General features: G+C 43.4%; 1 protein-coding gene across 2 annotated transcripts; it reads right to left on the bottom strand.

The window, feature by feature from the left end:
* Nucleotides 1-17: 17 nt before the first annotated feature.
* On the bottom strand, nucleotides 18-27,926 carry LOC130198167 (ephrin type-A receptor 4-like). 2 transcript variants are annotated; one of them, XM_056421285.1, is made up of 20 exons: nucleotides 27,767-27,926; nucleotides 26,972-27,039; nucleotides 24,695-24,892; nucleotides 24,286-24,396; nucleotides 23,577-23,931; nucleotides 15,588-15,743; nucleotides 14,365-14,901; nucleotides 12,779-12,903; nucleotides 12,475-12,634; nucleotides 12,262-12,373; nucleotides 10,820-10,878; nucleotides 10,471-10,584; nucleotides 10,186-10,371; nucleotides 9,592-9,653; nucleotides 9,203-9,412; nucleotides 8,456-8,632; nucleotides 6,047-6,232; nucleotides 5,230-5,250; nucleotides 2,031-2,176; nucleotides 18-942 (listed from the first exon to the last, which is right to left on the bottom strand). In XM_056421285.1, exons 1-20 carry the CDS (start codon nucleotides 27,924-27,926, stop codon nucleotides 825-827), a joined length of 3,261 nt encoding a protein of 1,086 aa, XP_056277260.1. In that variant the 3' UTR covers nucleotides 18-824. The 2 variants fall into 2 exon arrangements, with proteins under 2 accessions (XP_056277260.1, XP_056277259.1); XM_056421284.1 differs by lacking the exons at nucleotides 5,230-5,250; nucleotides 6,047-6,232 and adding an exon at nucleotides 2,413-2,600 and having other exon boundaries at nucleotides 2,031-2,216.
* Between the last annotated feature and the right edge of the window lie 20 nt (nucleotides 27,927-27,946).

The following is a 27,946-nucleotide window of genomic DNA, read 5'->3' as shown; positions in this document are numbered from 1 at the left end:
AACGAAACCTCCATAAATGGATGGGTTTGGGGATTTATTGCAATGCAATACAGCAGTCATTACAATATTTACTCAGTGTTTCTATTTTACAATGTACAAACTATAAAAAAGACCATAAATAAACAAAATGCTTCATGTACCTAATTCTTAACAAAAGACATGTACAATTGACGAGATATGCCAATCTATTCTAAATGTTGAATTACACAGGTAAAACATTTGTAAACATAACAATTAAAAAACACAAGCAAATCATACAGTCTGTTAGTCTGAATCCAGGATGAAGCCATGAGCAATGATACATTCAGTCCGGCTCCTCCCGCTCTCGCTGTATTGGGTAACTTTGCATATTCAGAATATTCAAAATTAGCTGACGACTTGACAAGGGAGAGTCCATGTTGTGTGCATTCACGCTACATACACACACACACACACACACACACACACGCGCGCGGACACAGACATACGCAGAGTAAACACAAAATACATTTTATTCAAGTCCAGCCCAAAGCAGCAAAATAAAAGTTGGAAGCCATTCTGCTTATGCACAGCCTTAACATGTCAGCCTTCACAAAACAGATACTTATATAATGAGAAATAGATAAGCGGATGAGGCTTCAGGCGTAGCTTAATGCTATCTGTGGCCATGTCCAGATCGTGGTTTTCAGAAAACTTCACAGGATGGAAGTTCACAAAAGTGCTGCTTTTCTCCTCTTGTAATTTACGCCACTCCTTGTATTTCCACTGGTGAAAAGTTTCTCTAAAGTGCATGGATGAGGTAAATGAAATTCTTCTCAACAAAAGATTTGTAGTCCGTCTCCAGCTCAGACTGGAACCATTGTGTGTTGCACATGCTGCATTTGAGACAACATTTCTTGCTGCACACTAGCAATTACTAAGTCCTGGTGTGATGGTGTGATTATTCCAAGTCTGTCCATCTCCCTGTGGGTGCAGAGACAAAGTAATATCAATATAAGTATATCACATGTAAACACATGTTCAGACACACAAATCCACAACATGCAGTTTTCAAAGGAGAAGGCTGGTTTGTGACGATTAGCAGGTGCTTTGATTTCCCCTCTACTCGTACATTAAGAGCTTTTTTTGGGTTCAGTGTCGACTCAAGAACACATGTAAACCACCAACCTGACAATTATTAGCCAACGCTGTCTTACAATTAAGCTAGAACCTTATTATCAAGTTGTCTTTGTCGCCAACAATTGATACAGTCTTTCTATTTTAGAACTATTAAAATACATAAAAGAGTAAAGCATCAAAGCAAAGTAATGTGAACAAGAAACCAAGAAGCCTGAGCGTGCATCGAGCTGCAAAGCTGTTTTACATCACATCGCAAGAGCCATATTCATAATAATAAATGGATATGTAATCCTTGCATCGGGATGGCTCTTTTATGTGTTTTTAATAGATTGCAGATGACATTGGACATTCTGTAAATAACCTAAGATTAAGGACAGGATTCTGGTTCTGGTTTCTTTTTGTATTCCAAGTGGTATAAACCAATCAGGTTGGATGGATCTTTGGTTGAATGCAAGTAAACAGTCAAATAAGTCGGAGCACATAGACCGAACGGTAATCCTTGGCTTGGCTATCTTCCGACTATGATTTAGCTTTTTATTAGTTTAAATGTAGCTAAACGGACGGTAAACGATGAGCGGCGCATAGAAAGCCCCATAAATAAAGCCTAATGCCTCCAGAAGCTGATTCCCCACCGATAGCCGATGGGTTCTGAGATTGCTTATTAAATGAAGCAATTATAATATATTCATAAAAAGGTATCGACTGACATCTTGACGAATTGTAAAGGTGTCATTGTGCTTATTGGATCGTTAAATACGTCTGTACAGGTGTCTCTCATTCTGACTGTGACCCATGAGGAAGTGTCGGCCTCTTGTCTCGACATGAGCGTGGCTGTAGGGCTGAAGGGTTTTTCTGTTCATGCTGCTCGTGTTTTTCCAGAAAGGTGACGAACAAAATGCCAAAGTCCATTTTCCCCACGAAGGTGCACTTACTGGTGTGTGAGAGCCAGGAGGCTGTCGAGGCCGGTGTATCCTGCTGCTGCCAGAGTGTCTCTGTACCTCTCCAACCCGATGGACCGCAGCCACTCACATACCGACCAGGCCGGCACACACACCTCCGGCAGGACTGACACACACACCTTTGAACCCACACCCGACTCCAGCATGGTGGCCGTGTGTCTGTATAAGCACAGAGAGCGAGACGTTGTTGGTGGCAAAGTACTAGAATAGGACTGTGAAATTATAATTGAAGGAGCACCATGTGCAAGGAATCATTCGGGTGAAAGCGTGGAAGTGTGAGCGTAGAATGAATGCTGAATTAATAAGAAATGGGATATTTATGTATTGTGTGTATTCTTCTGTCATTTACATGTACCTGTCCCCTCCTGTCCGGCGCAGAGTACCAGGGTTACGGATGAGTTTATCCAGCATGTTGAGGATCTGGCTGAAGGTGGGTCTCTCGGCTCGCTCTCGCTCCCAGCAGTCCAACATGAGCTGGTGCAGCACCACAGGACAGTCCATGGGAGCGGGCAGGCGGTAGCCTTCTTCTATCGCTTTAATCACCTGAGGACAGGTCAGGTGAACGTTTCTGTTGATTAAGAGTTCCTAAGACTTGGACCCAATTAATAAACATGTTCACTAATGCCAAACTGAAACCATAGAAAGACTCATGAACAGGCTGAGATGATACTACTTTACACCGATACGATACACTGCACACTACAGGTACTGTAACAGTACATCGTGTTGGTATTGTATACAATATATCATTACAGTTTGGTGGCAGAAATGATTAAACATGTGCACCATCTTCAATCAAACCGCCACTTTGTAAAGCCACTGCCAGTTCAATTTGACAAAAATAAAGCAAAACATTTTACCGAAGATTTATTGCTTTTCTGTGGTCAACATCTTTCCAGAGCTGTCTCACCATCACATGTATTGTAATTGCGTGCAGCTGGGAGCAGCTGCACTATTCCCTTTGTACATTACAGTGAGGGACGATACTGATCATCGGGGTTTCTGAAGCCTCACACTGACAGAACGGAGACGACGACGCCTCTTCAGTCCGGCTGGTGTCAAAAGACAATATGAAAAAAGTTCATATTAATGGACTTTTTAACTTCTGCTTCTTTGTGTATTCCTATTTTAGGGTAAACATGTTTTATTTTTTTGACCTACAATTTGGAGGCTTTGGGGTTGTGAACAGGAATATTTATTGTTGCCTTGGAGTCGGTGAGTTAGTGTTTTCTAGCCTATATTTTGTTCTCATGTTGGACCGTTGCCAAATGTGTAATTGCCTCCATGAGCTGTGAGTCCCAGTCCCTGCTGCCGCTTTGAGTGCTGCTCAGACAACATTTTGAACATAAAAATGTTTCGTATTTAAAAAAGTCTTTATTTGTATGAAATTTGTATTAGGTTTATTAGAAAATAAGATTTTTAAAAGTTGTATTAAGCTGTATTTCCCAAAAACACATCAGCTAAAAAAGACATCTCAGTGTTGGCTCTGAAGAAGGAGAAAGTAAATAAGATGGTTTAGATGATGGTGTTTAGAGAACGGCTTATGAGGAACGTTTTCTAAGACTACAACTGCGCGGCAGATGAAATCAATCATGTCTGAAGATTTCCATATGCCAGACTGTCTCTTTGACCTACTCAAACTTAACAAGCTCTGATAGAAAGTGATTGCGAATTTGAGCTGAAATAGGATTTTTGTCTCAGATGTAAAAACTGTTCAGAATAACTAAATCACCCCTACATTTAAATATAGTGTGTGCTTTGCTCAGGGATTGCACTAAGCAGCATTTTCTAGTCAATTCTAATTAAGACTAAATATTTATCTCCAACAAAATATCTTGTGACTGAAGAACTAAATCTTGGCTTTCTGCCCTTTCTGAGGATGAAGGCAACGTTTTCCATTTTTAACAGAGGTCAAGCCTCTGAGTCAGCCGTCCGCTCGTAGAAGACAGATCATTTTCCTCCAGAAGTCCTCTCCCAAGATATCCTAGAGAAGTGGTCATTTATTCATCTGTTGGAATTGAGTTCATTTAAATCTGTGGACTCAACAGAAGTGAAAGTTTAATTTGAATTTGATTTATCACAGTTCATAAGTTATGTTTAAGGAAAATTGAAATTGATTAAATTGTTTTTCAGACAAGGAGGTTGAGAAGAAAAGGTTTTAGTTTAATGTATCTTATCTATCTCTTCTTGGTCATCTTCCTTTCAGGCGTAGCTTAATGCTATCTGTGGCCATGTCCAGATCGTGGTTTTCAGAAAACTTCACAGGATGGAAGTTCACAAAAGTGCTGCTTTTCTCCTCTTGTAATTTACGCCACTCCTTGTATTTCCACTGGTGAAAAGTTTCTAAAGTGCATGGATGAGGTAAATGAAATTCTTCTCAACAAAAGATTTGTAGTCCGTCTCCAGCTCAGACTGGAACCATTGTGTGTTGCACATGCTGCATTTGAGACAACATTTCTTGCTGCACACTAGCAATTACTAAGTCCTGGTGTGATGGTGTGATTATTCCAAGTCTGTCCATCTCCCTGTGGGTGCAGAGACAAAGTAATATCAATATAAGTATATCACATGTAAACACATGTTCAGACACACAAATCCACAACATGCAGTTTTCAAAGGAGAAGGCTGGTTTGTGACGATTAGCAGGTGCTTTGATTTCCCCTCTACTCGTACATTAAGAGCTTTTTTTGGGTTCAGTGTCGACTCAAGAACACATGTAAACCACCAACCTGACAATTATTAGCCAACGCTGTCTTACAATTAAGCTAGAACCTTATTATCAAGTTGTCTTTGTCGCCAACAATTGATACAGTCTTTCTATTTTAGAACTATTAAAATACATAAAAGAGTAAAGCATCAAAGCAAAGTAATGTGAACAAGAAACCAAGAAGCCTGAGCGTGCATCGAGCTGCAAAGCTGTTTTACATCACATCGCAAGAGCCATATTCATAATAATAAATGGATATGTAATCCTTGCATCGGGATGGCTCTTTTATGTGTTTTTAATAGATTGCAGATGACATTGGACATTCTGTAAATAACCTAAGATTAAGGACAGGATTCTGGTTCTGGTTTCTTTTTGTATTCCAAGTGGTATAAACCAATCAGGTTGGATGGATCTTTGGTTGAATGCAAGTAAACAGTCAAATAAGTCGGAGCACATAGACCGAACGGTAATCCTTGGCTTGGCTATCTTCCGACTATGATTTAGCTTTTTATTAGTTTAAATGTAGCTAAACGGACGGTAAACGATGAGCGGCGCATAGAAAGCCCCATAAATAAAGCCTAATGCCTCCAGAAGTTGATTCCCCACCGATAGCCGATGGGTTCTGAGATTGCTTATTAAATGAAGCAATTATAATATATTCATAAAAAGGTATCGACTGACATCTTGACGAATTGTAAAGGTGTCATTGTGCTTATTGGATCGTTAAATACGTCTGTACAGGTGTCTCTCATTCTGACTGTGACCCATGAGGAAGTGTCGGCCTCTTGTCTCGACATGAGCGTGGCTGTAGGGCTGAAGGGTTTTTCTGTTCATGCTGCTCGTGTTTTTCCAGAAAGGTGACGAACAAAATGCCAAAGTCCATTTTCCCCACGAAGGTGCACTTACTGGTGTGTGAGAGCCAGGAGGCTGTCGAGGCCGGTGTATCCTGCTGCTGCCAGAGTGTCTCTGTACCTCTCCAACCCGATGGACCGCAGCCACTCACATACCGCCCAGGCCGGCACACACCTCCGGCAGGACTGACACACACCTTTGAACCCACACCGACTCCAGCATGGTGGCCGTGTGTCTGTATAAGCACAGAGAGCGAGACGTTGTTGGTGGCAAAGTACTAGAATAGGACTGTGAAATTATAATTGAAGGAGCACCATGTGCAAGGAATCATTCGGGTGAAAGCGTGGAAGTGTGAGCGAGAATGAATGCTGAATTAATAAGAAATGGGATATTTATGTATTGTGTGTATTCTTCTGTCATTTACATGTACCTGTCCTCCTGTCCGGCGCAGAGTACCAGGGTTACGGATGAGTTTATCCAGCATGTTGAGGATCTGGCTGAAGGTGGGTCTCTCGGCTCGCTCTCGCTCCCAGCAGTCCAACATGAGCTGGTGCAGCACCACAGGACAGTCCATGGGAGCGGGCAGGCGGTAGCCTTCTTCTATCGCTTTAATCACCTGAGGACAGGTCAGGTGAACGTTTCTGTTGATTAAGAGTTCCTAAGACTTGGACCCAGTTAATAAACATGTTCACTAATGCCAAACTGAAACCATAGAAAGACTCATGAACAGGCTGAGATGATACTACTTTACACCGATACGATACACTGCACACTACAGGTACTGTAACAGTACATCGTGTTGGTATTGTATACAATATATCATTACAGTTTGGTGGCAGAAATGATTAAACATGTGCACCATCTTCAATCAAACCGCCACTTTGTAAAGCCACTGCCAGTTCAATTTGACAAAAATAAAGCAAAACATTTTACCGAAGATTTATTGCTTTTCTGTGGTCAACATCTTTCCAGAGCTGTCTCACCATCACATGTATTGTAATTGCGTGCAGCTGGGAGCAGCTGCACTATTCCCTTTGTACATTACAGTGAGGGACGATACTGATCATCGGGGTTTCTGAAGCCTCACACTGACAGAACGGAGACGACGACGCCTCTTCAGTCCGGCTGGTGTCAAAAGACAATATGAAAAAAGTTCATATTAATGGACTTTTTAACTTCTGCTTCTTTGTGTATTCCTATTTTAGGGTAAACATGTTTTATTTTTTTGACCTACAATTTGGAGGCTTTGGGGTTGTGAACAGGAATATTTATTGTTGCCTTGGAGTCGGTGAGTTAGTGTTTTCTAGCCTATATTTTGTTCTCATGTTGGACCGTTGCCAAATGTGTAATTGCCTCCATGAGCTGTGAGTCCCAGTCCCTGCTGCCGCTTTGAGTGCTGCTCAGACAACATTTTGAACATAAAAATGTTTCGTATTTAAAAAAGTCTTTATTTGTATGAAATTTGTATTAGGTTTATTAGAAAATAAGATTTTTAAAAGTTGTATTAAGCTGTATTTCCCAAAAACACATCAGCTAAAAAAGACATCTCAGTGTGTACTAATTGGCTCTGAAGAAGGAGAAAGTAAATAAGATGGTTTAGATGATGGTGTTTAGAGAACGGCTTATGAGGAACGTTTTCTAAGACTACAACTGCGCGGCAGATGAAATCAATCATGTCTGAAGATTTCCATATGCCAGACTGTCTCTTTGACCTACTCAAACTTAACAAGCTCTGATAGAAAGTGATTGCGAATTTGAGCTGAAATAGGATTTTTGTCTCAGATGTAAAAACTGTTCAGAATAACTAAATCACCCCTACATTTAAATATAGTGTGTGCTTTGCTCAGGGATTGCACTAAGCAGCATTTTCTAGTCAATTCTAATTAAGACTAAATATTTATCTCCAACAAAATATCTTGTGACTGAAGAACTAAATCTTGGCTTTCTGCCCTTTCTGAGGATGAAGGCAACGTTTTCCATTTTTAACAGAGGTCAAGCCTCTGAGTCAGCCGTCCGCTCGTAGAAGACAGATCATTTTCCTCCAGAAGTCCTCTCCCAAGATATCCTAGAGAAGTGGTCATTTATTCATCTGTTGGAATTGAGTTCATTTAAATCTGTGGACTCAACAGAAGTGAAAGTTTAATTTGAATTTGATTTATCACAGTTCATAAGTTATGTTTAAGGAAAATTGAAATTGATTAAATTGTTTTTCAGACAAGGAGGTTGAGAAGAAAAGGTTTTAGTTTAATGTATCTTATCTATCTCTTCTTGGTCATCTTCCCTTTCAGTTACGATGACATTGTCACCAACTTCATTGCCAAGATCTAGTTTCACGAGTGGCAACCAACAGACAGCGTTTAAGAAAAAATCACTTCAACCACGTATTTGCAAATTAAAATGACGATGAGTCTTTCAGTTATTACTGAAACCGTAACCGTTCATTCGATCTTAAAGGGCTACTTTGATGTCAAACTTTGACCTACCGTGCCCGTGTACACACACAGTTTTATGAAGAACATTTTGGGTCGTACATTTGTTTTCACTTCCAGATAACTGTTTAAGATTCCTCGTGAGTGAGCAATAAAGCCGGCAAGTAGAGTGTTATCATTACCACCAGATATATGGCTAGAACAATGAAAACAGCTGCATCTGCTCTGAAAATAAGAGAGTAATCCAGGTCCTGGAGGCAAATAATGTATTCCTTGCATGCATTATATGATAATAATGGAGGTGAATGGTATTTTGTTTTGCCATTTAGCGTTTAATATTGTCTTGAGTGTTTGGTGATTTGGCTCACTTGTTTGTCTTTGAGGCAACTCGTAGATATAAAATGACTCACATCCTGGTTGTTCATGTCCCAGTAGGGTCTCTCTCCGTAAGAAACCACCTCCCACATGACGATACCGTAACTCCACACATCGCTGGCCGTGGTGAACTTCCTGTAGGCGATGGCCTCTGGACCCGTCCACCTGATGGGGATCTTCCCTCCAGGAGACAGGTAAGTCCCAGTGGCCTCCTGAAACAGACATTTTGTTTTAGTGGATAATAGCCACATTTAAGACATTCATGCTAATTTGAATTCGAAAGATACTTTTCAAGGAACTAAACAACATTATGGAAACATGATTATCCCTCTATTGTCAGTGTTTCCCTCTTGGTCTAAACACCTGTTAAGATTAGGCAAAAAAGTGAAGAAGCAACATGACATGGGACATCGGCTGCTAGGTCACATAGCTAACACACTTTATAGCCTGTAGTTCAGTGTGCCCTCCCTTTTCATCCAAACATCTTGTCCTTTACTGCTGCATAGTGGTTGTAAAAATTAAATGCAACTGAGAGTGTCTGTGAATCATCTGAGTTTGATGCTCATCTATTTGTGCTTAAGAATGTAACCGCCGTTAGGCAATCTACCTCCCACCCTCTCATCCTGCTCGCTTAAACTCTCTCTTTCTTTTCTCTGTCTCTCTGACCAGGGCCTTTTTGTCTTATAGCCTATAATACAAATGTTTACAAAGGCAACTTCAACAACAACAGTCCATACACATAAGCTGGCATCAGGTATGAATCCACATCCAGAGTGCCTTACCCTCATAGTGTAGGCCGCCTCCGGGTCGTCCTCCAGAACCCGACTCAGGCCAAAGTCAGACACCTTACACACCAGGTTGCTGTTGACCAGGATGTTTCGAGCTGCCAGGTCTCGGTGGACGTAGCTCATGTCGGAAAGGTACTTCATACCTGAGGCGATGCCACGCAGCATGCCGACCAGCTGGATCACCGTGAACTGGCCGTCGTGTTTCTGAAAAATTAGAATTATAGAGACGAGAGAACCGGTTCACATGGGCAACGACGACAAGCTGTGCAGTCATGAGTGAGTGAATGTTATCTGTGAGTTGGTAAATGTTCAGTCCAGTGGGGGAAATGTGGAACTAAGAGCTACATTTATAAAAATCAAACCGTAAAATCAAATGTCTGTACCCGAAGAAAAGCGTCCAGGGATCCGTTTTCCATGTATTCTGTGATGATCATCAAAGGTTTACCTGAACAGGTAAGTTTAGAAAGATTGAATTACAACTGTATATAACACACATACTAATACTACTACCAATACTACTACTACTACTACTACTACTACTACTACTACCAAAACTACTAATACTACTACTAATACTGCTACTACTATTACTTCTACCAATTCTACTACTACTACCAATACTACTAATACTACTACTAATACTGCTACTACTATTACTACTACCAATTCTACTACTACTACCAATACAACTACTATTACTACTCCCAATACTACGACTACCAATACTACTACTAATAATAATAATAATAACAATACTACCACCACTACTACTACTACTACTACTACTACTTTCACTACAAGTAGTACTTCTACTACTTCTACTTTCACTACTACTACTAGTAGTACTTCTACTACTACTACTTTCACTACTACTACTAGTAGTACTTCTACGACTACTACGACTACTACTAGGCCTACTACTACTACTTTCACTACTACTACTGCTACCACCACCACTACTACTACTACTAACTCACATCTTGTCACCACGCCTTCCAGCCTGATGATGTTGGGATGGTCAAACTGGCCCATGATGGAGGCCTCAGACAGGAAGTCCCTCCTCTGTTTGTCAGAGTATCCCGCCTTCAGACTCTTGGTGGCCACGTAGATCTCCCTCTTCCCCTGAACACGCAGCCGACCACTGCAGACGTCCCCATACTCTCCTACAAACAGAGAGCAAGCAGCAGCGCCACGTGAACGTGTGTGTGTGTGTGTGTGTGCGTGTGTGTGTGTGTGTGTGCGAGCTCTAATGCCAGTCTTACCCATGCCAATAACCCTCTCAATGTGAATACTGCTAACGTCAATCTCCTTGGCAAACTCGTGGATAGCCAGTTCGGGGTCTTCATAGGTGAACGGATCCACGTAGATTTTAACTCCTGCCATAGAGGAGATGCGAGAGAGGAGAGGAAACGAGGGAAGAGGAAGAGAGATGCAGAGCAGGGTATGAAATATGAGTTGTGTAACTGATGTTGCATATGTTATGTAAATGTCTTTGGCACTATGTGTGTAAGATGTATGAAGGTGGATCCAAGAGAAAAAGAGCATCCATCCGTCTCTCAGTTTTTGTTTTTTTACATTATGCTAAAGTATGTATATGTGTGCTTGAAGTACCTGGGTTAAGATGTTTCTCCTCCTCTGAGTCCTGCTTTGTTTTACTGTACTTGCTCCTCCTGATGAGACATAAGAAGTGAGGGACATTTAACACACAATCATAGAAAAGACACTTAATTCTGTCAAAGAATATCTGGAACCATCTTTTCCCCCTTGTCACATGTTTTTGTTGTGATGTTTACAGTTAAGAGAACAGATAAGAGGGCAAATGCGTCAAATTGTGTTTTTTACATTTATTTCCCCAGTAGCGCTGTGCATTCATTGGGTTTTTACGGATTTACTGCAAGAGAAAGCGCGATGACAATGAGAACAGAGAGCGACGGGCTGCAGGGAAGGCAGAGTGAGTAGATGAAAGCGTTCGAGGGAGCGAGGGAGGAGGGGCGATGCCTCAGGTAGTGAAAGATAAAAGGTGTTTTCCATTAAACAAAGAAACTGTCAAAAACACCTTTGTGAGTGAACAGGCGTGTGTGTGTGTGTGTTTGTGGGCAGTTGTGCATTCTTGCGTGTGTAAGTGCGCACGTCAGCGGAAGCTGACACACAAGCTGTGCTGCTGAAGAGACAGTAATGACAAGTCAGGGACAAAGGGATTATCACTGTCTCCACTCTAATCCCCTTTAAAAGCTCCAGGTAACACACACACACATTATTTAGCCACACAATAGCAGGGGACTTGTGTGTGTTGTTTGTGTGTATTGTGGTAGTTTGGTCAAAAGCAGTAGTTAAGGTTTAGAGGCAGCACTCATGTTGAAGATGCACTGATGGGAAACTTCAAACCAAGCTATAGGTGTGCAAGCCTGAGTGGATGCCTGTGTGGATGACTGTGTGGATGACTGTGTGGATGACTGTATGGATGACTGTATGGATGCCTGTGTGGATGACTGTGTGGATGACTATATGGATGACTGTATGGATGACTGTGTGGATGCCTGTGTGGATGACTGTGTGGATGACTGTGTGGATGCCTGTGTGGATGACTGTGTGGATGACTATATGGATGACTGTATGGATGACTGTGTGGATGACTGTGTGGATGACTGTGTGGATGCCTGTGTGGATGACTGTATGGATGACTGTATGGATGACTGTGTGGATGCCTGTGTGGATGACTGTGTGGATGACTGTATGGATGACTGTGTGGATGCCTGTGTGGATGACTATATGGATGACTGTATGGATGACTGTGTGGATGACTGTGTGGATGCCTGTGTGGATGACTGTATGGATGCCTGTGTGGATGCCTGTGTGGATGACTGTGTGGATGCCTGTGTGGATGACTGTATGGATGACTGTGTGGATGCCTGTGGATGACTGTGTGGATGCCTGTGTGGATGACTGTGTGGATGCCTGTGTGTGAGTCTGTGTGTGAATCTGTGTGTGAGTCTGTGTGTGAGTCTGTGTGTGAGTCTGTGTGTGAGTCTGTGTGTGAGTCTGTGCGTGCGTACCTGCGCGTAATGATGAAAACAGCTGCAGATATCAGCAGTAAAATCCCAACCCCACTGACAGACAGCAGCAGGAAGGCTGAGTTAACTCCTTCTCCAATCAGGGGGAAGGGATCTAAGAGGGAAGGACACAAAGTTTATTAACCAGAAAGTTTTGAACTACTAAACTAAACTGTGGTGCTTCCTGTAAAACACCGAAACATCATATCACAATACCTGAATTGGTGGCGAATTCAAACGGGGAGCTGAACTCTCCGTATCCAGCCGCTGTGCGAGCACGCACATGGAACACGTACACCGTGAGGGGGTTGAGGCCTGTGACATTGACGCGGCGGGAGAAGGTCCTCATTATGCGGTACGACCTCTCTTTCTGATCCTGATTAGGCGACACAAAAAGAGGGGGCTCTTTTCAATGCTTGACTGCAAATCCATCGTCAACATCAGTGAAATACAAACAGCGTGCCGCCATATTGGCTTCCCAGACAGCTGCCTTAGCTGCATTAACCTGCGGGCGGCCCACCTTTTCATAGAACTTGACCTCGTATTCGAGGATAACCCCGTTGGGTCGATCCGGCTGTTGCCACGACAACGACAAACTGTGCCTGGTGACATTGGTGGCTAAGATGGACGACACCGGAGAGGGAGCTGGGAGGGAGAGAGAGATGGGCAGATATGATGATGGGGTGATAATAGTCTAACTTTGTAGAATGACTTTCTGTTTATTCTATGACGCTGCTAATAAGATAACATGTAGGATAATTTCACAGCCCAGAATAGTTAGGGATAGGGTTATAGCGGTATGTCTGGTGCCGGTTTGTCAACAGTCCCATTGACCCAGTGCACCGGAGAACTATCTCATTCCTTCCTATTCCGCAGAGACAAGACTCATTCTCCACTTTCTCTCCTCTTCCATCCTTCCATCTTTCCCTCCTTCATGCTGTTTGTCCTCCTTCCTGGCTGCTCACATGATATCGGGCCATATGGTGGTGCAGGTTGGATTTGACAAATCCCAGTCAGTTCTCATGCTGTGCACACAAAGTTATTTCCCCGGGGCACCTGGAACTAAGCAGGTGTGGTGTTTTCTAAATGCCATTGTAAAGACTTAAAGCAGTGACAGTTGAGATGTAACAGCATGCGGAGAGAAATTGCACGCACAGAAAACTAATGGAGAGCATTTGTGAGGAGCAACACACACCGGCTGACACCTTCATAACTTAAATGAAACGCTCCATGAATTATGGGTGATTGTTCACAGACTTCCGTTGTCCGTTGACCATGAAACCTCGCTCTCACACTCATAATGTTTAGAGTCTACGGGGTTGTCATTTACTTATTCCTCTAATCTACTTTCCCAACACGCTCTTCCTCTTTGTATTTAAGTCAGTGATTTACATTTCCCAAAACGCTTTCTGACATCCTCTAAAGAACACCCCTATAATTAATTCAGCTGTTGTTAGGTGTAGGACGACAGAGTAATAACTGCGGAAACTCTGACAGTGAAAATGAGAGAAGGAGTTTTCAGTTGAGAAGGAGCAAGAAACGTGTCTTGTAATTTCATTAGTGTTGATGCTCAGTGGAGAAGTAGTACATTTACAATACAGTATACACACAATATAAAATGTTATGTGCTATTAAAATTGAATGCAATTTATAGAAAATATATTTAAATGCAGGACTGCTTTTCAAATTTAATTTAGTCAGTTTTTCTTCATTAAATGTATTTGAAATGTTCAATTTATTATTTATTCATTATCTCAAAATGTATTTTAGGTCAGAAACAAAGTCATGGCCAAAGCACTCTTAAGATGCACTGGCAATATATTTGCAAAGCGTTAAAGAGATAACCAATCAAAATATATTTCTTCAAATCATTTTGAATGCAAAACGACATCGCCAACAGTGTGTGAATGCTGGTGTGTAGCGCCATACAAAGGATACAAACATGCTTCCACAGTTTCAAACATTACCCATGGGGCTTTGCTTTCCTGGAGACCCGCATGCAGTGAGCAGCAGTTTGTATTGTGCTGACCCACTTACGGACAACATCTATGAACACATTTTGTGTTGCTGCAATAATCTGAAAAACAGATCATTTATCACACTCACCAGCTTGGTTGGTAGTGACAGTGACAGACACACTCTGGGCTGCCCCTGCACCGCTGGCCTGGGAGACCCCGTTGCGTGCATGGACGATGAAGGTGTATTGTGTGTGGGCCCTGAGCTCGCTCACCACCACCCTGGTGGTCTTCAGGCCGGATTGGTCGGGAGAGAAGAGCACATCGGAGCCGCAGGGCAGGCAGAGCTGAGAGCTGGAGATGGAGCCTGAGCCGAGTCTCGGGTCGTCTCCGGGTGCTGGTCTGCTCTGGTAGACACCTCTCCCGGACTGGACTTCAGATCCCACAATCCCCTGGTCCGACTGCATCCCATGGCCACTGTGCTGAGCCTCCGGCTGCTGGGAGATGCTATGATTCCTGTGGAGAGCTTTACTGCTCGTGTGACTGTGGCTCGCTGTTTGACAAATGAGGCACTCAAGACTGTAGCTGGTGTCACTTCGTCCTCCCAGACTGCGAGGGGGGCCCCACTCCAAGACCACCGAGGTCTCGTTCACCACGGAGATGAGCTGCTGCGGGGAGGACGGGGGCTCTGAGGAAGACACACGCTTGAGAATGAACAAAAGCAACCAAGTTTACATTCGATCTGCAAGTAACTGGACATAACGCGCTGTGAGCTGTTGGCACGCGTTGCAATGTAGACATCTGGCATCAGAATGGTAACCAGACGGCTCCGTGATGCTTTTCATGGTGTTTCCTGATGTGGTATTCCTTTTTTGTGTTTCTTGTGTCTGAGGGACAGGGTATGTGTGTATTTGTGTGTGCGTGCGTGTGTGTGTGTGTGTGTGTCTGTGCGCGCTCATGTGTGTATGCTTGGAGGCATGTTTTCATTTTTTCCCAGGCCAAGGAAACCATGTGCTGAAAATAGGCATAATTAGGTTCATGACACAAACCAAGGTCTCCAAGTATGTAACACAGAAACTACTCAGTGACTTGGAGAGAGAGACAAAGAGAGAAAGAGACAGAGAGAGAGAGAGAATAGACATTTATTCCCTTCTCAACGTCTTTACTCTCTGACAGGATGTAGAAGGTGGCTTAGTCATAAGTAATGGGATCATGAAACAGGGGTGGCATTCAGACACGTGTGTGTCTCCCTCTGTTTGCTAGAGATAGAGATGTTGGGAGACAACCATTTTATTTGCAAGCAATGCTCACACATATTGTCTGCATTGTCTTACTAGTATTTGTGTGTGTGTGTGTGTGTGTGTGTGTTCTTACGGGTGCAGGCCATGGAGGGTGGGTCGCTGTCAGCGCGGAAGAATACAGCGTTGCAGTCACAGAGCGTCGCCCCGTCGCGTGGCGAGTGGCTGTGAGGAGGACACTTGGAGCATCCTGCGTCTGAAGACTGGGCCTTGTAGAAACCCACAGCACAGGCTGCAGAGGGCCAGGAGAACACCGATTTCATTAAGACACTGCTTATCCAGATACACCAGCAACAGAACACGTCAATAACAACAGGGCATTGATGCAAACTTTAAACAAGACATCTAAAACGTACTTGTTATAAATGAGGTAACATGTTACCTCGAACAGAACAAACTTGTTTCGAGGTAACTTCGGTCACTCGTGGTGCGTTGGAGCAACGCTTTTACGAAAATGTGCCAGTTTTACTTTTACTTCACCTGTATTTCATTCTCAGCTATCATATGCACATAGGCAACACATTTGTTTTTGCCTGAGCTGATATTATTTTCAGCAGTAAATAAATAAAACAACACTTGTGATGATTTATTCTTTGTTCAAGTAGAAATGCCTCACACGTGTTGTAGTTGCAGCTCATAAAATTTAGATTTTAAAGTTGTTCTTTGTCATCTAACTGAATGGTGTACACCCTGGACACTCCCTGTTCGAGTCCCTCCCCTCGGGGAGGAGGCTGCGGTCCATCATGACCACGACCTCCCGCCACACCAATAGCTTTTTCCCGACGGCGGTCGGGCTCATCAATGGACCCCGGGACTGACTGACTGTCACCCCCAGGACTACCACCTCTTCTTCCACCTTCCTCTCTCCTCCTTCTTCCCGCTCCTTCCTCTTCCTCCTCCTCCCTCTTCCTCCCCCTCCTCCTCCCTCCTTGCGTTGATTGTTGTTTGTCATGTCCAAATGTTGCACCTTCCACCAAAAAAAATTCCTCGTTTGTTTGTGAAAACATTCATTCTTTGGCAATAAACCTGTTTCTGATTCTGATTCTGATTCTGATTTGAACCGTGTGTTGGACAAATAAAATCTGCCGTTGCTTTATATAGAACAAATGGTTAATCATCTCAGCCGCCTCCTGACCCTTGATACAGTCTTTGTCGTCTTCCACATTGAACCTTCAACAGCCCACACATCAAGTTGGATCGATCCAAAGAAAAACAACTGTAGAAACAAATCTAGAATATAGATATAGCAGGAAGGGGAAGGGCTCTATGATTTCTTTGATTTTGATAAGCAAAGAAAGAAACCGCCAAAGAACACTCACTGATCAGCTCCCACTCACAGAAACCAGAAACACGGAACATCGAACAGAACACATCAAAACTAAAACGCCAACACAAATATTACTGACATTTAAATATATGAAGGAGAAACAGAGGAAGATAGAGAGACAGAGGCGGAGGGGGGAGCTAAATCTTCTCTCTGTATACCAAGGAATTCATGCATTGACAGAGCAACAATACAATAAATGAGTGCCTAATTATACCGCTTGACATCCACTGGTGAAAAGCAAAAAAAGATGGCAAAGCGTGACTGGTTAGAGACATTTTTCTCACTTTAAATTCAGTTCATTTGTCTCTACTGCAATCATTTCCCCAACACCTTCTTTTTCATCATCACACCCTATTCACTGTACTTCCTCAATCCCACCATCTTGCCCAGTTCTCTTTTCACATTTCCAAGGGAGATGGAGACATCCCAGTGGGAGTGGATAGGAATGTGGGAATGATGTGTGTGCATATGTGATTGTGTTGGAGTGTCTGAGAGTGCTTTATGACACTCTCATCAGCAAATGAGAGGGAGGAAGTCTCCTCTGTAATCAACTCACACCGACAATCCTGCCCCATCTGCGTGAGCCGCCATAGATTTGCTCTTTCACACACTCAGTTGCCCTCCCTTTCACATTTTTCACAACCTCCCTCATTCGCTCCCTGCGCACTTCCTCCTCGACCTCTACTCGTCTGTCTTTGTATCTCGGATAACTCTCTCGCTCCCACTGCATCTCTACATATCTCTTTGAAGTTCACCCCCAGCGTTTATGGCTCGATATTGATACCAATTCAAACGAGACTGCACATGTGGCTGAAGTCGAAACCTGTAAATGCATAAACACATTTACAGCTGATAAGGCGGGCTTTCATCTGCTGAATGAGTTATCATAATGTGTCAGCTGATATAATCCAAAGTGAGATAAAACCAAGTATTATCACCCTCCTGCTGTTGTGCACATTCCTTCGTTTGTAATCATCAATGTGGGTAAGTAAGCCTTGGAAGGGAAAGGGAGGGAATTAAGAAAAGTATTTGACCTGCTAAGGACTTAAAGGGTTGATTATAGGCCTGGACAGGACTGTGCCAGGGGGCGTAGCACACTGCCTTTGTCTCTGTCCCACCCAATGCTCTATCCTCGTCTCCAACACAGAGGACGGACTGAAGGAGGAAGAGAAAGAAAGCAGAAAGTATTTGAAGCCATAAACTTCCTTCAGCACCCTCACATGTCTCTATTCTGTCTGTTGTGTGTCGTCTTTTGTGTCTCTTTTAGAGCTGGTTTCGACGAGAGGGGGTGAGCGCTGCTGACCTGGAATGAGAGCTCATGAGAGTGTCATTAACCCGACATTAACCCCTTCGCTACCGACGGTCCGTGCAGAACCTGAGCCCGTCCGATAAACTGGGAGGGGTTTGGACAAACGCACAGAGCGACAAGATGAGGGGACGGGGGGGGGGGGGGGGTGTGGGTGTCCACATTGTGCCTGTTAGCAGCAGAGCTCTGCAATCAGCGTCTTTTCTGCTTGTGACGGGTACGAGAAGGTGAGGATGGAGGGAAGGTTGTCTGGGACAGACAGCGAGGGAAAAAGACTGACAAGGAGTGGGATATAAAGAGGTGAAGATAGAAAAAGAGAGTGAGTGAAGAGGAGGGAGCAAAGCGGAGGGGAAGGTGCCCTTTGATTACTATCAGCATTGTCGGCATTTGCATATGTATTCATCTGCTACCTAAAATGCAAATGCAGCTCACATGAAATCCAACTAGGAGCCTGGTCGGCACACTGTATGTGGCGGGTGTGTATGTGTATTCTCCTTGACCCCGTGTTATCTGTCATCATCCCTTGTTCCTGCCCAGCAGAGGGGTGGAGATGGAGGAAGTACCCCCGACCGCTCCACTTTGACACCTGTCTCTGTGACGGATGGAGGGAGGGCCCGATTGACGGATGGATGGACGGATTGATAGACTGTCACGCAAGAAGGAGGGACACTATTAATCACAGGGGTCATGCCCTGTTCATTAAAACCCACACAGAATGCTGGAGATAAGATGTGATCCTTATCTTCTCCCTACTGTATGTGTTCCTGGAGAGGACAGCCCGCTCCCCAGTAACTCACATTCCTACACAGCTTGCTATCACAATTCCTCTCATATCTTACATGAGCACCAGCCACTCATATCACTCAGTGTTTAAAACTTTAGGAATGTGAAGCCACAGCTTTAAGTTTGCCCACATTTAAATACTCACAAAAACGTGAAGTTTGAAGAGAAATGTGTATGGGTGTGTGTGTGCCTGCCCAAAGCCAACAGTGTGAACATTAGCATGTGAAAGGGGCTCTACAACAATACCCCCGACGCCCCCCCCCCCCCCCCAACACAGAACACTCCCCGCCACCAGCAGTAGAACCCCCCACCCCGGACCCTGGATCAGGAAGAGGAGTTGGAGAAGAGAAAGGAGGGATAATGAGAGCAAGACAGAGAGGGAGAGGGGGGCTTGTTCCGATGCCAGAGAGCTACAGACGGATTGGTGGAGCTGGCAAACCTCCCCGCCATTAGGAACAACCTGGGAGAAGAAGACAATGGAACGCACACAGAGACACACACACACACACACACTCTCTGATTGTGATGGTGGAATGCAAACCATTACCCCCACCTGGGTTTCGTTTGCTTCAGACATTCACTTGTGCACTTTCTTTGCCTGCTTTGTCACCTGCATACACACATATGCACACACAAACACCACACACACACACACACACACACACACACTAACACGCACTCACACACAGAGACACACACACACACTCCCTCTCTGTTTGCCCCACCACACTCGAGGCAATTCTGGGCAGCCCTCCAAACTGCGAGTATATGGGAGGGAGGGCTTTGTTCAAATCGGAGATACAGTATACCCCACACATTTACACGGGTGCAAACACACACACACACACACACACACACACACAGTAAATCAGCAATCCAACATGACCACAGTCCAGAAATGCGATGCAATAATTAAAGGGACTGAATACAGCGATTATGCACTCTTTCTATCATCCGCTCACTCTTTCTTTCTCTGAGTGTGGCTTTCTTTCTCTCTGACGCTCTCCTCTCCCTCTTTTCATCCCTCTGGTTGCAAACGCTTTCTGCTGTTGACGAGACACTGCAGGTGCGTTGGAAAGAATCACAACCATGAAATCTCCCTGGATGCAGGGAGCAAGCACACACGCACACACACACACACACACACACACACACACACACACACACACACACACACACACACACACACACACACACACACACACAGAGCAACAGTCCACCAGAAAGAGGAGGCCAGCTCAGAGTCAGTGAAACAAAAGGCAGACGGCTCCTCTTTCATTCCGCCTCTCTGGCCGTTCACATTTCAAATTCCCTCTGTTGTTTCTCTCCTCTAGTCTCTCCTCCCTCGTTTCCGATCCTCCCAGACGGATCGCAGCTGTCAAAGTTTTGACGTCTTCATCTACCTCGGTCATGACCCTGCACCCTGTATCTAAACTCTCTCTGTATGAGTGTGTCTGTCAGTCAGAGTTTTTGACGTCTTCATCGGGCTCAGTCGTGACCTCGGTCTGTTTAGAAAAGAGGGGGAGTTCCCGCTCTCTTGTGTTTCTCTACTGCTCCCCTTTGCACCCGCTGACGAACCCCCAGCGGGGGAGGGGCGTCCCTGTATTGATGCCGTCTGCTGTCAGTGGCCTTCTTTCAAGCCATTCAACGTCTAATCCCTTCTTCCTCTCCAGAGCTTCTCATCTCTTCCTCTCCATCCTCATTACTCCGCGTCGACAGTGAAAATAAACTTTTCACATTTCGCCGTATTAGATAAGTCTACTCTTCTTTCACTTTAATACAACAGGACTTTTTGGGAATGCTAAAATACATTAGAAAAGCAAAAGCACAATGCAGAGAGCACACATAGCTCCATAGAAGTAAACTGTGGTTGTTGCACCAGGGCCTTCGCATAATGAATAAATGTTCAATAAATAATGCCACATTTTGCTGTAAAAAACAATGTAAGCTATAAGATGTATTCTTATACACACATCCATGGTTTTTCACCAAGAAGGTCTGGACTTGTTTTGGAGTTTTTCTCTAATTTGAGGTATATCATGGGTGGTATCATAGCATAGTTTGGAGTTTTGGGAAATACATAAAATCTTTTTTTGAAAGAGTTAGATGACAAGAATAATGCCACTGTTATATCTCTCTGCTAAATGTCAAACTAGGAGATGGTTAGCTTAGCATAAAGACCGGAAACAGTGGGAGGCAGCAGGCTGGCTTTGCTTGAAAGTAAAAATAACTTTAACAACTCACTAATAAACATATAATATTTAATGTGTTTCATACGTACAAAAAAACAAGTAAAGAAACAACAAGTTGCTGCTATAAGGGGTGTTACAGAGACGACTGCTTCTCGGCCGGAAGCTGTGATTTCTTTAATCTTTTAATGAATGCAAATGACTTGTTAAAAATGTTGCTCGGTAACTACTTGGTGCATAAAGTGAGGACACACATCATCTATTTGTCTTTGCATCGTTGAGTATGAACCCCCAAGTGTCTCTGTCCAGCTATAACTGGCGGTGTGCACTCAGCTTCTGTCTGTGTCTGTTCCACCGACTGAAGGCACGTGAGTCGCGAAGATCCAGAAACCTTTTGACAGACCATCTAAACCTCCTCTCAAAACTCAATGCCTTGTCCCTCCATCCCGCTCTGCCAATACTGCAGGGTCAGAGTTTTCTCTCAGCAGCATTCGGTATTCATCCAGACGTTGATGGATTTCCACTGGGGCAGCTGAGCTGACAGGCAGCGAGAGTGGGGAGACAGAGACGAGGGCGGCCGATAGATAGATGGCACTTCACATCTGCTGGAGGTTCAACCGAGTCAAGGGGCTCTCCTAAATCTAGTTGAGGAGGAACATCTTTCAGCCGTCAGGGACCACCCCACAAACCTCCTCCTCTTTTCAGATCGAACAAATGGGGCGAGCGGACTAAAGGTTTTAGAGAACATTTGTCACACACAATTTTGGCGAGTGCTCTTATTGCACACTTTTTCCCCCCTCTCTTTAACACCAACTGGCACTGACGGCATTGCTCTCTTTATGTCCATCTTTTTGCCTTTCTCTCGCTCAGCGTCTCTTCTTTTCTCTTTGAATTATGGGTCTGTTTGTTATACAATTAGCCTTCTGGGATAGGCTTAAAAAATAAAACAGAGGCAGTAGATCAGTGAGTCGCTCTCCTTTGTCTCTATTGGTCCCCGTGCATCTGCTTGTCTGTGTGTGTGTGTGTGTGTGTGTGTGTGTGTGTGTGTGTGCGTGTGAACATCTCGTGTGTCCGTTGTGCATGAGACTGAATAAGGGGAGTGAAGCCATGTTGTAAAAGTGTTTCCACTAAGGCGGTTGTCCCACGCTCAGCCAGCCTTCTCACACACACACATTTAGTTGTCTTCTTTATCACAAGTCACTTCCAAACATCACACGTCATCGACGCCACATGTATGTTGGTGAGAGGTGTGTGAACAGCTTGCATATTTGTTACCGTAAAGTTCAGACCACATTTGTAAGTGATAGAATGACATTTGAGTCCAGATGGCTGTCAGGACACCACCCACTGAGACCTGAGAGCATCTACTTATCATTACAGGAATTTAAACAAATAAAAACCTTTTACTACTCAGATTTATTGAAAGATATGGGATGAACCTATTATATTGAGGATATTGTATTTGCGTGGCACTTTTTTTAAACAGATGGGGGTTACTTTTCAAAATTATGTGAATGTGAAATCTGAAATGTTATCCAGTTTTTTGGCAAAACAATTGTAACGTTCTTTATCACTATCTCCTACAACATGAACAGATGAATTTGGAGAAATATGCTCATTTGTTTTCTATCAAGAAAGTTCAACAAGACGTTACAAACTATTCTCTGGACTGTGGGAAAAGAGGCTTCAGTCAGAAGACAGTTGGAAACGGATAGCCTACCAAGAATGTCTGCACATACAAGGAATGTGACTTTGTGATTGGTGCATAACAATAAAGCCTGTTGCAATAGCAGAATAAACAAACAAACAAATTAAGAGCTTGTTGAAATGAGTCTGTTATTAAAGTGGCAAGTGTATATTTAAAGTGAAGAGATGATTAGCATTAATTAATCATCTCATCTAAGTATTCCTTTAGGGCGTGAGTTTGTCAAAAATTATATCTGCCAAAAATAAAAATGCCAATTACATTGAAATATGTTTCACCATTCAAAAAGTACGGATAATATTTTAGACATAAAAATATGTAATGCATATTGTCGCGGATCATCTTTTGCAAACAAATCTCCAAACTACTTTTGCCCTCAGGAAATGTCTGATTCAACTTACTGTGATTTTGTAAAAGGTGCAAAAAAACTCCAACACTGATTCATTCGTTGTGGTGTTAGAGAATATACTTCCAAACATGCAATAGCCCCTTTAAAAAGACAACTATTCTAAAAATAATCTTTGGAAAAACCACCCAACGAATCATGAAGACGGTTTAATGAGTACACAAACCACATCTCTCGAATAGCTTGTTAAGCAGAGCTCTAATCAGTGTTCCTCGTAGGCACAAGAGGTGGCAACACAAGAGAGTGGAGAGCTTATAGACCAATAGAGGCCAACATGGATCAGTTGGACCACAACAAAAACAAACAACACATGTTGGTGGAGCAGCTCTGGTGACGCAGCTTCACTTACCTTTACATGTGCCGGCCTTCTCTTGATGTCCTGGGTTGCAGAAACATCCACCAATAGGAACCAACCACTCTCCATCAGCACCGCAGTACATTTTAGGCTCCTCCCTCTCTTCCGATTGGTTGACACAAGACCCCCGGACCTCCACTAAGGAAGACGTATCGGCCCCAGTAACCGTGTCGGGAAACGTTGCCAGGTTACGGACGGTGAGCGGACAGGTTTTGTAGAAAACTCTGACGGAGACCAAAGCGATGCAGGCGCCAACATCCTGAAAGGCCAGGTAGAAGCCCTTCCGGGTCGCGACCTTCACGTCTCGCACCTCAGTATTCAGTTTCATGATGCGGTCGCCAACGTCCACCTGGATGGAAAGAGAATGGAGCTGCATTAATGAAATGCAATAAACTGTGATCTTCACTTTTTCTGCATTTGGCTCTCAGCCAAATTGACTTCTATTGACTGCAAAGGTAAAAGAAGCAGCAATGCCAACATTGGCAAAATCAGAAGTAATTTTTATGACGACGAGGCAAAAGCAACCAGCCAGCATTTCTGAGACGGCAGAATGGACCTCCAAGATAAAAGTGCTTGTAAAACAAATAGAACATGACTACTAAGTGCCGCATGTTTGTTTTTATTTCTGAGATAAGAGCAATTTAAAGTGAGTAGAGGAGGAAAGATAAATAACTCAAAGTCTGACTCAGTTGCTCAGCGTTACCTGGGTGAAGCTCTCATCTGCTGCCACAGTGTCCACCTTAATGAAGCTGCTCTCTTTGATGTAGCTCTCTCTGTCTTCGTTAGACTCGTGGTAGTAGAGATTGAACGTCTCCTACGAGACAAATGGGACAGGAAAAAGAAAGTGAGACTGGGGCATCTAATTATCATGATCAGCGCTCATCTTTTCTCTTCATATGATAATGAGTCAAAGGGGGCGTTGTGCTTGAATAACCATCAGCTGTACTACATAATAAAGCACCAATAGCAGCGGCCTGTCCATTAACAAAGTTAAAGAAGTACTTCACGTGAATCCTTGAAATCTTCTGATTTTGTTAAAACTTTCTACTGTTCCCAAACCATACAATGATCATCACGCTCTGTAAGGACATTGTAAGTGTGGTTTCTGGTACCTTGCAGATGCCGGTGACCCCTGGCAAGCTATTACAGTCCCTCAGGGTGAACTTGACTTCAACGTAGACCCGCTGAGCACCGGACCGAGGGATCCAGTCCGTCCTCAGCCAGTTGTTCTGATTGGGCTCTAAGACATTGCACACCTGGTATGTTCTGATCGGGATGTTCTTCTCATCCATTATACTCACCTCTTCCCACTGCAAACAAAACATACATTCAAATGCATTATTACACTTGTGAATTGGCCTCGATCACATTTAAGCTCCTTAATGGCTCACTGTGTTTACTTAACTTTAAAGGCCACCACTTTAAAACATCTTTAGTTCATATCAACGGACAAGTAGCAATGCTATGTGATGTTGATGAGATACAACCTGGGTTATAAACAATATACAGATGTTGTGCAGAGGACGGGAATGTGGAGGCAGCTTGTATTTAAAAGGCTGCTGACTCCAAAGTTTCACTTGGCAGAGTTTCTGACAAGTACTTGAATGCACCAACAGGTAAAGGATTTAAAACTAAGGAGGCTAAAAGAACATTATGCAATTTTGACAAAAAGTAAACAAGGCTAAATGTTAAAAATGCTTTTTACAGCAAGTCTCTAAAAGGGGATTTTCATTCTGCACTGGCATGAACTGAAACCTATGACATCACGTGAGTCTCACTAAATTTAGCTGAACCCTTACAGAAGCTGTTACCATGAAAACATGCTCCCCGTGGAGAACTTGTCTTGTTTTTCCTCACCATTTCAAGATATATTTGACATCCCAAAAATACTGGTTCAACAAAATTTCAGATGCTGGGGTACATTTAAAAACATTGATGTTTGCATCAATATTCTGCAGTGAACAGTGGCTGAGATGTGTTGTTAATCCAAGGTTTTTAAAGGCAGATTTCCATACAAGAGAAGCATGCTCAACCTTCACTGCACCATCCATCTCAATACAGCCGACTATTTGCCTTGTACTTTGACCCTTCAAATGACCGCTTAGCCTCCCAACTCCCAATTGGCTTTTTATTGCCACTGAATAATAATCGGCTTGAGTGAGAGCTGTATACACACTAAATATGCCGTGTCCAAAGAGAGAAAAGGAGAGGCAGAGGCAAAGAAAGACAGAATGTGTGTGTGTGTGTGTGTGTTGGGAGGAGGGGTCTGTGACGAATTGAGCCTGATCGATATGTCATCAGGACTGATCTTATTGGCCGATTACAAATATACTAATGAATTCATATTGGAATATTGGTAGTAACTGAAGTGCAGTCCATTTTTATTTTCAAGTAAATTTTTTACCTAAACTTTCGTGAATCAAGTCAATTATTTATGTTTTTTTAGTATTTGTATATTTAGAGTTTTTCTTTTCCTGTTGAGCAACTTATTTCGGAGAATTAATTTTAATGTTTAAACATTAGTTTTTGATATCATTCTCAGATTTGTATTATGCTCAATTTATCGGAATCGTTATCAGCCTCACATTGGTCCACCTGGAACCGTGTACTCCAGTAAATTAATATAAGTGTGTGCACATGCTCATATCTCTGTGTGCTGTGGTATGTTTACATGTGTGTGTCTTTGCAGTGCATGTGTGTATGAGGATGAGAGCTGTGCAGAGAAAACCCTCATGGGGTAGGATCCTCCTCGTTTAGGTTCTTTTGTCAGCAGACAGAAATCACAGCTGTCAGAGGGGGAAAAGCTTTGCCCCAACCATACAGAGATGGTTTTTTGTGCGTTAGCTGAGGGATACGGAAGGTGGGAGAGGGGGGGAGGGGCTGTAATCAAAAGCTCAGTGCCTCCAGACCAGGACCCCGTCAATCAAGCAGCATGTGGTAAAATGAGAGCATGGTAGTGAAGAAATAAGTGTCAAGTTCACCAATAACTTTTAAACCAACAAAGAAGAGAGACACTGAGCAAAAGGAAGTTAGAGAGGAAGAGGAAGGACGTAGAAGGCAGATCACAATGTACCAACAATAAGATAAGTACAGAACGATAAGAGGATGCAATACAAAATAGATATCTGCAGGCTTCATCCTGGCAACTGCATGGTAGTAAAAATTCCTAAGAAATGACACCCACCACCAAGCTGGTTTATTCCTTTTCGTGAGCCAAACACGACGCCAGCAATCTCATATTAGCACTTAGGCTTGGTGAACAACAGCACTTTTCAAAATCTGTGGGAAGATTATTTACAGTTTCCTGACCAAGTGTGTGCAAGTGTGTGTGAGTGAGATAGAGTGAGTGTGGTTGTAAACAGCGTATCTGTAAAAGAGCTCCCACTCACCCCTCCCTCAGAAGGACTGGCGGCCCATTTCAGCTCTCCTGGCACTGTCCTCGTATCCAGCAGGGTCACTAAAATGCACATTTACACATGCAAAGTGGTTTAAGGGCAAACAGCCTACATTGCTGCAATAAAACAAAACTCTTCAGCAGTGGGAAAAAAGTTGAATTTGTTTTGCAAATGGGAGACTTAACCACACCACACGACCACACGACCATACCCTAATGATGTATGCTTGGGTTACATTTAGAAATTATCATGCAATCTACCGCTCTTGATTTGCTATGCATGTATGTTAAATATAATTAACATGTGTATTACATTATATCAGATCAATTAATATAATTGAACATTTTATTTTTGATTTAACAGCTCCAAATTGTATTTATGCATAAACAAACAACAACCAGATATGAGTTTTAAGGTCCATTTGTTGAATAAATGAATAAAGGCCAATATGTGTCACACTTATCGGTATCTACAGTGTGCGCTGACCAGATGATGTGAAAATACCCAAGAGGCAAAATATGTTCTTGACCTAGGAAGACATAACATAACACACAGCTGAACAACTTGGAGGCAAAACTCCGCGAGAAACCAGGAGGAATAATAACTCAACATGAAATATGTCCTCCTCCAACTTCTCGGCTGTTTAACGCATCCTCGCCTGCTCCTATAACCCCGGGACGCGGACGCAGCGCCCGCAGCTGTCTCCGGCAGGAGTGCACAACACGAACGTGTCTCACACACACACGCGCGCAACCACGCACACGCTCAGTCGATTCCCTCCTCACTCACCTTCGTTCGGTTGATAAATCCTCGTCCTCGAACTTGAAACTAGTGGTAAAATCCAGATGAACGTGGAATATATTCGCCATAAATGTGCAGCCATGTGTGCCGAGTGACAGCGTGTGTGTTGCCCGTTGGCTCCTCTGCGCGCGAGCTGAAGCGGCTCCATCCCGGTGGGAAAAGTGTGTG

This window comes from Pseudoliparis swirei, chromosome 8, assembly GCF_029220125.1.
Source record: "Pseudoliparis swirei isolate HS2019 ecotype Mariana Trench chromosome 8, NWPU_hadal_v1, whole genome shotgun sequence".
Taxonomy (NCBI): Eukaryota; Metazoa; Chordata; class Actinopteri; order Perciformes; family Liparidae; genus Pseudoliparis; species Pseudoliparis swirei.
This window is presented reverse-complemented; position numbering and strand designations above follow the sequence as displayed.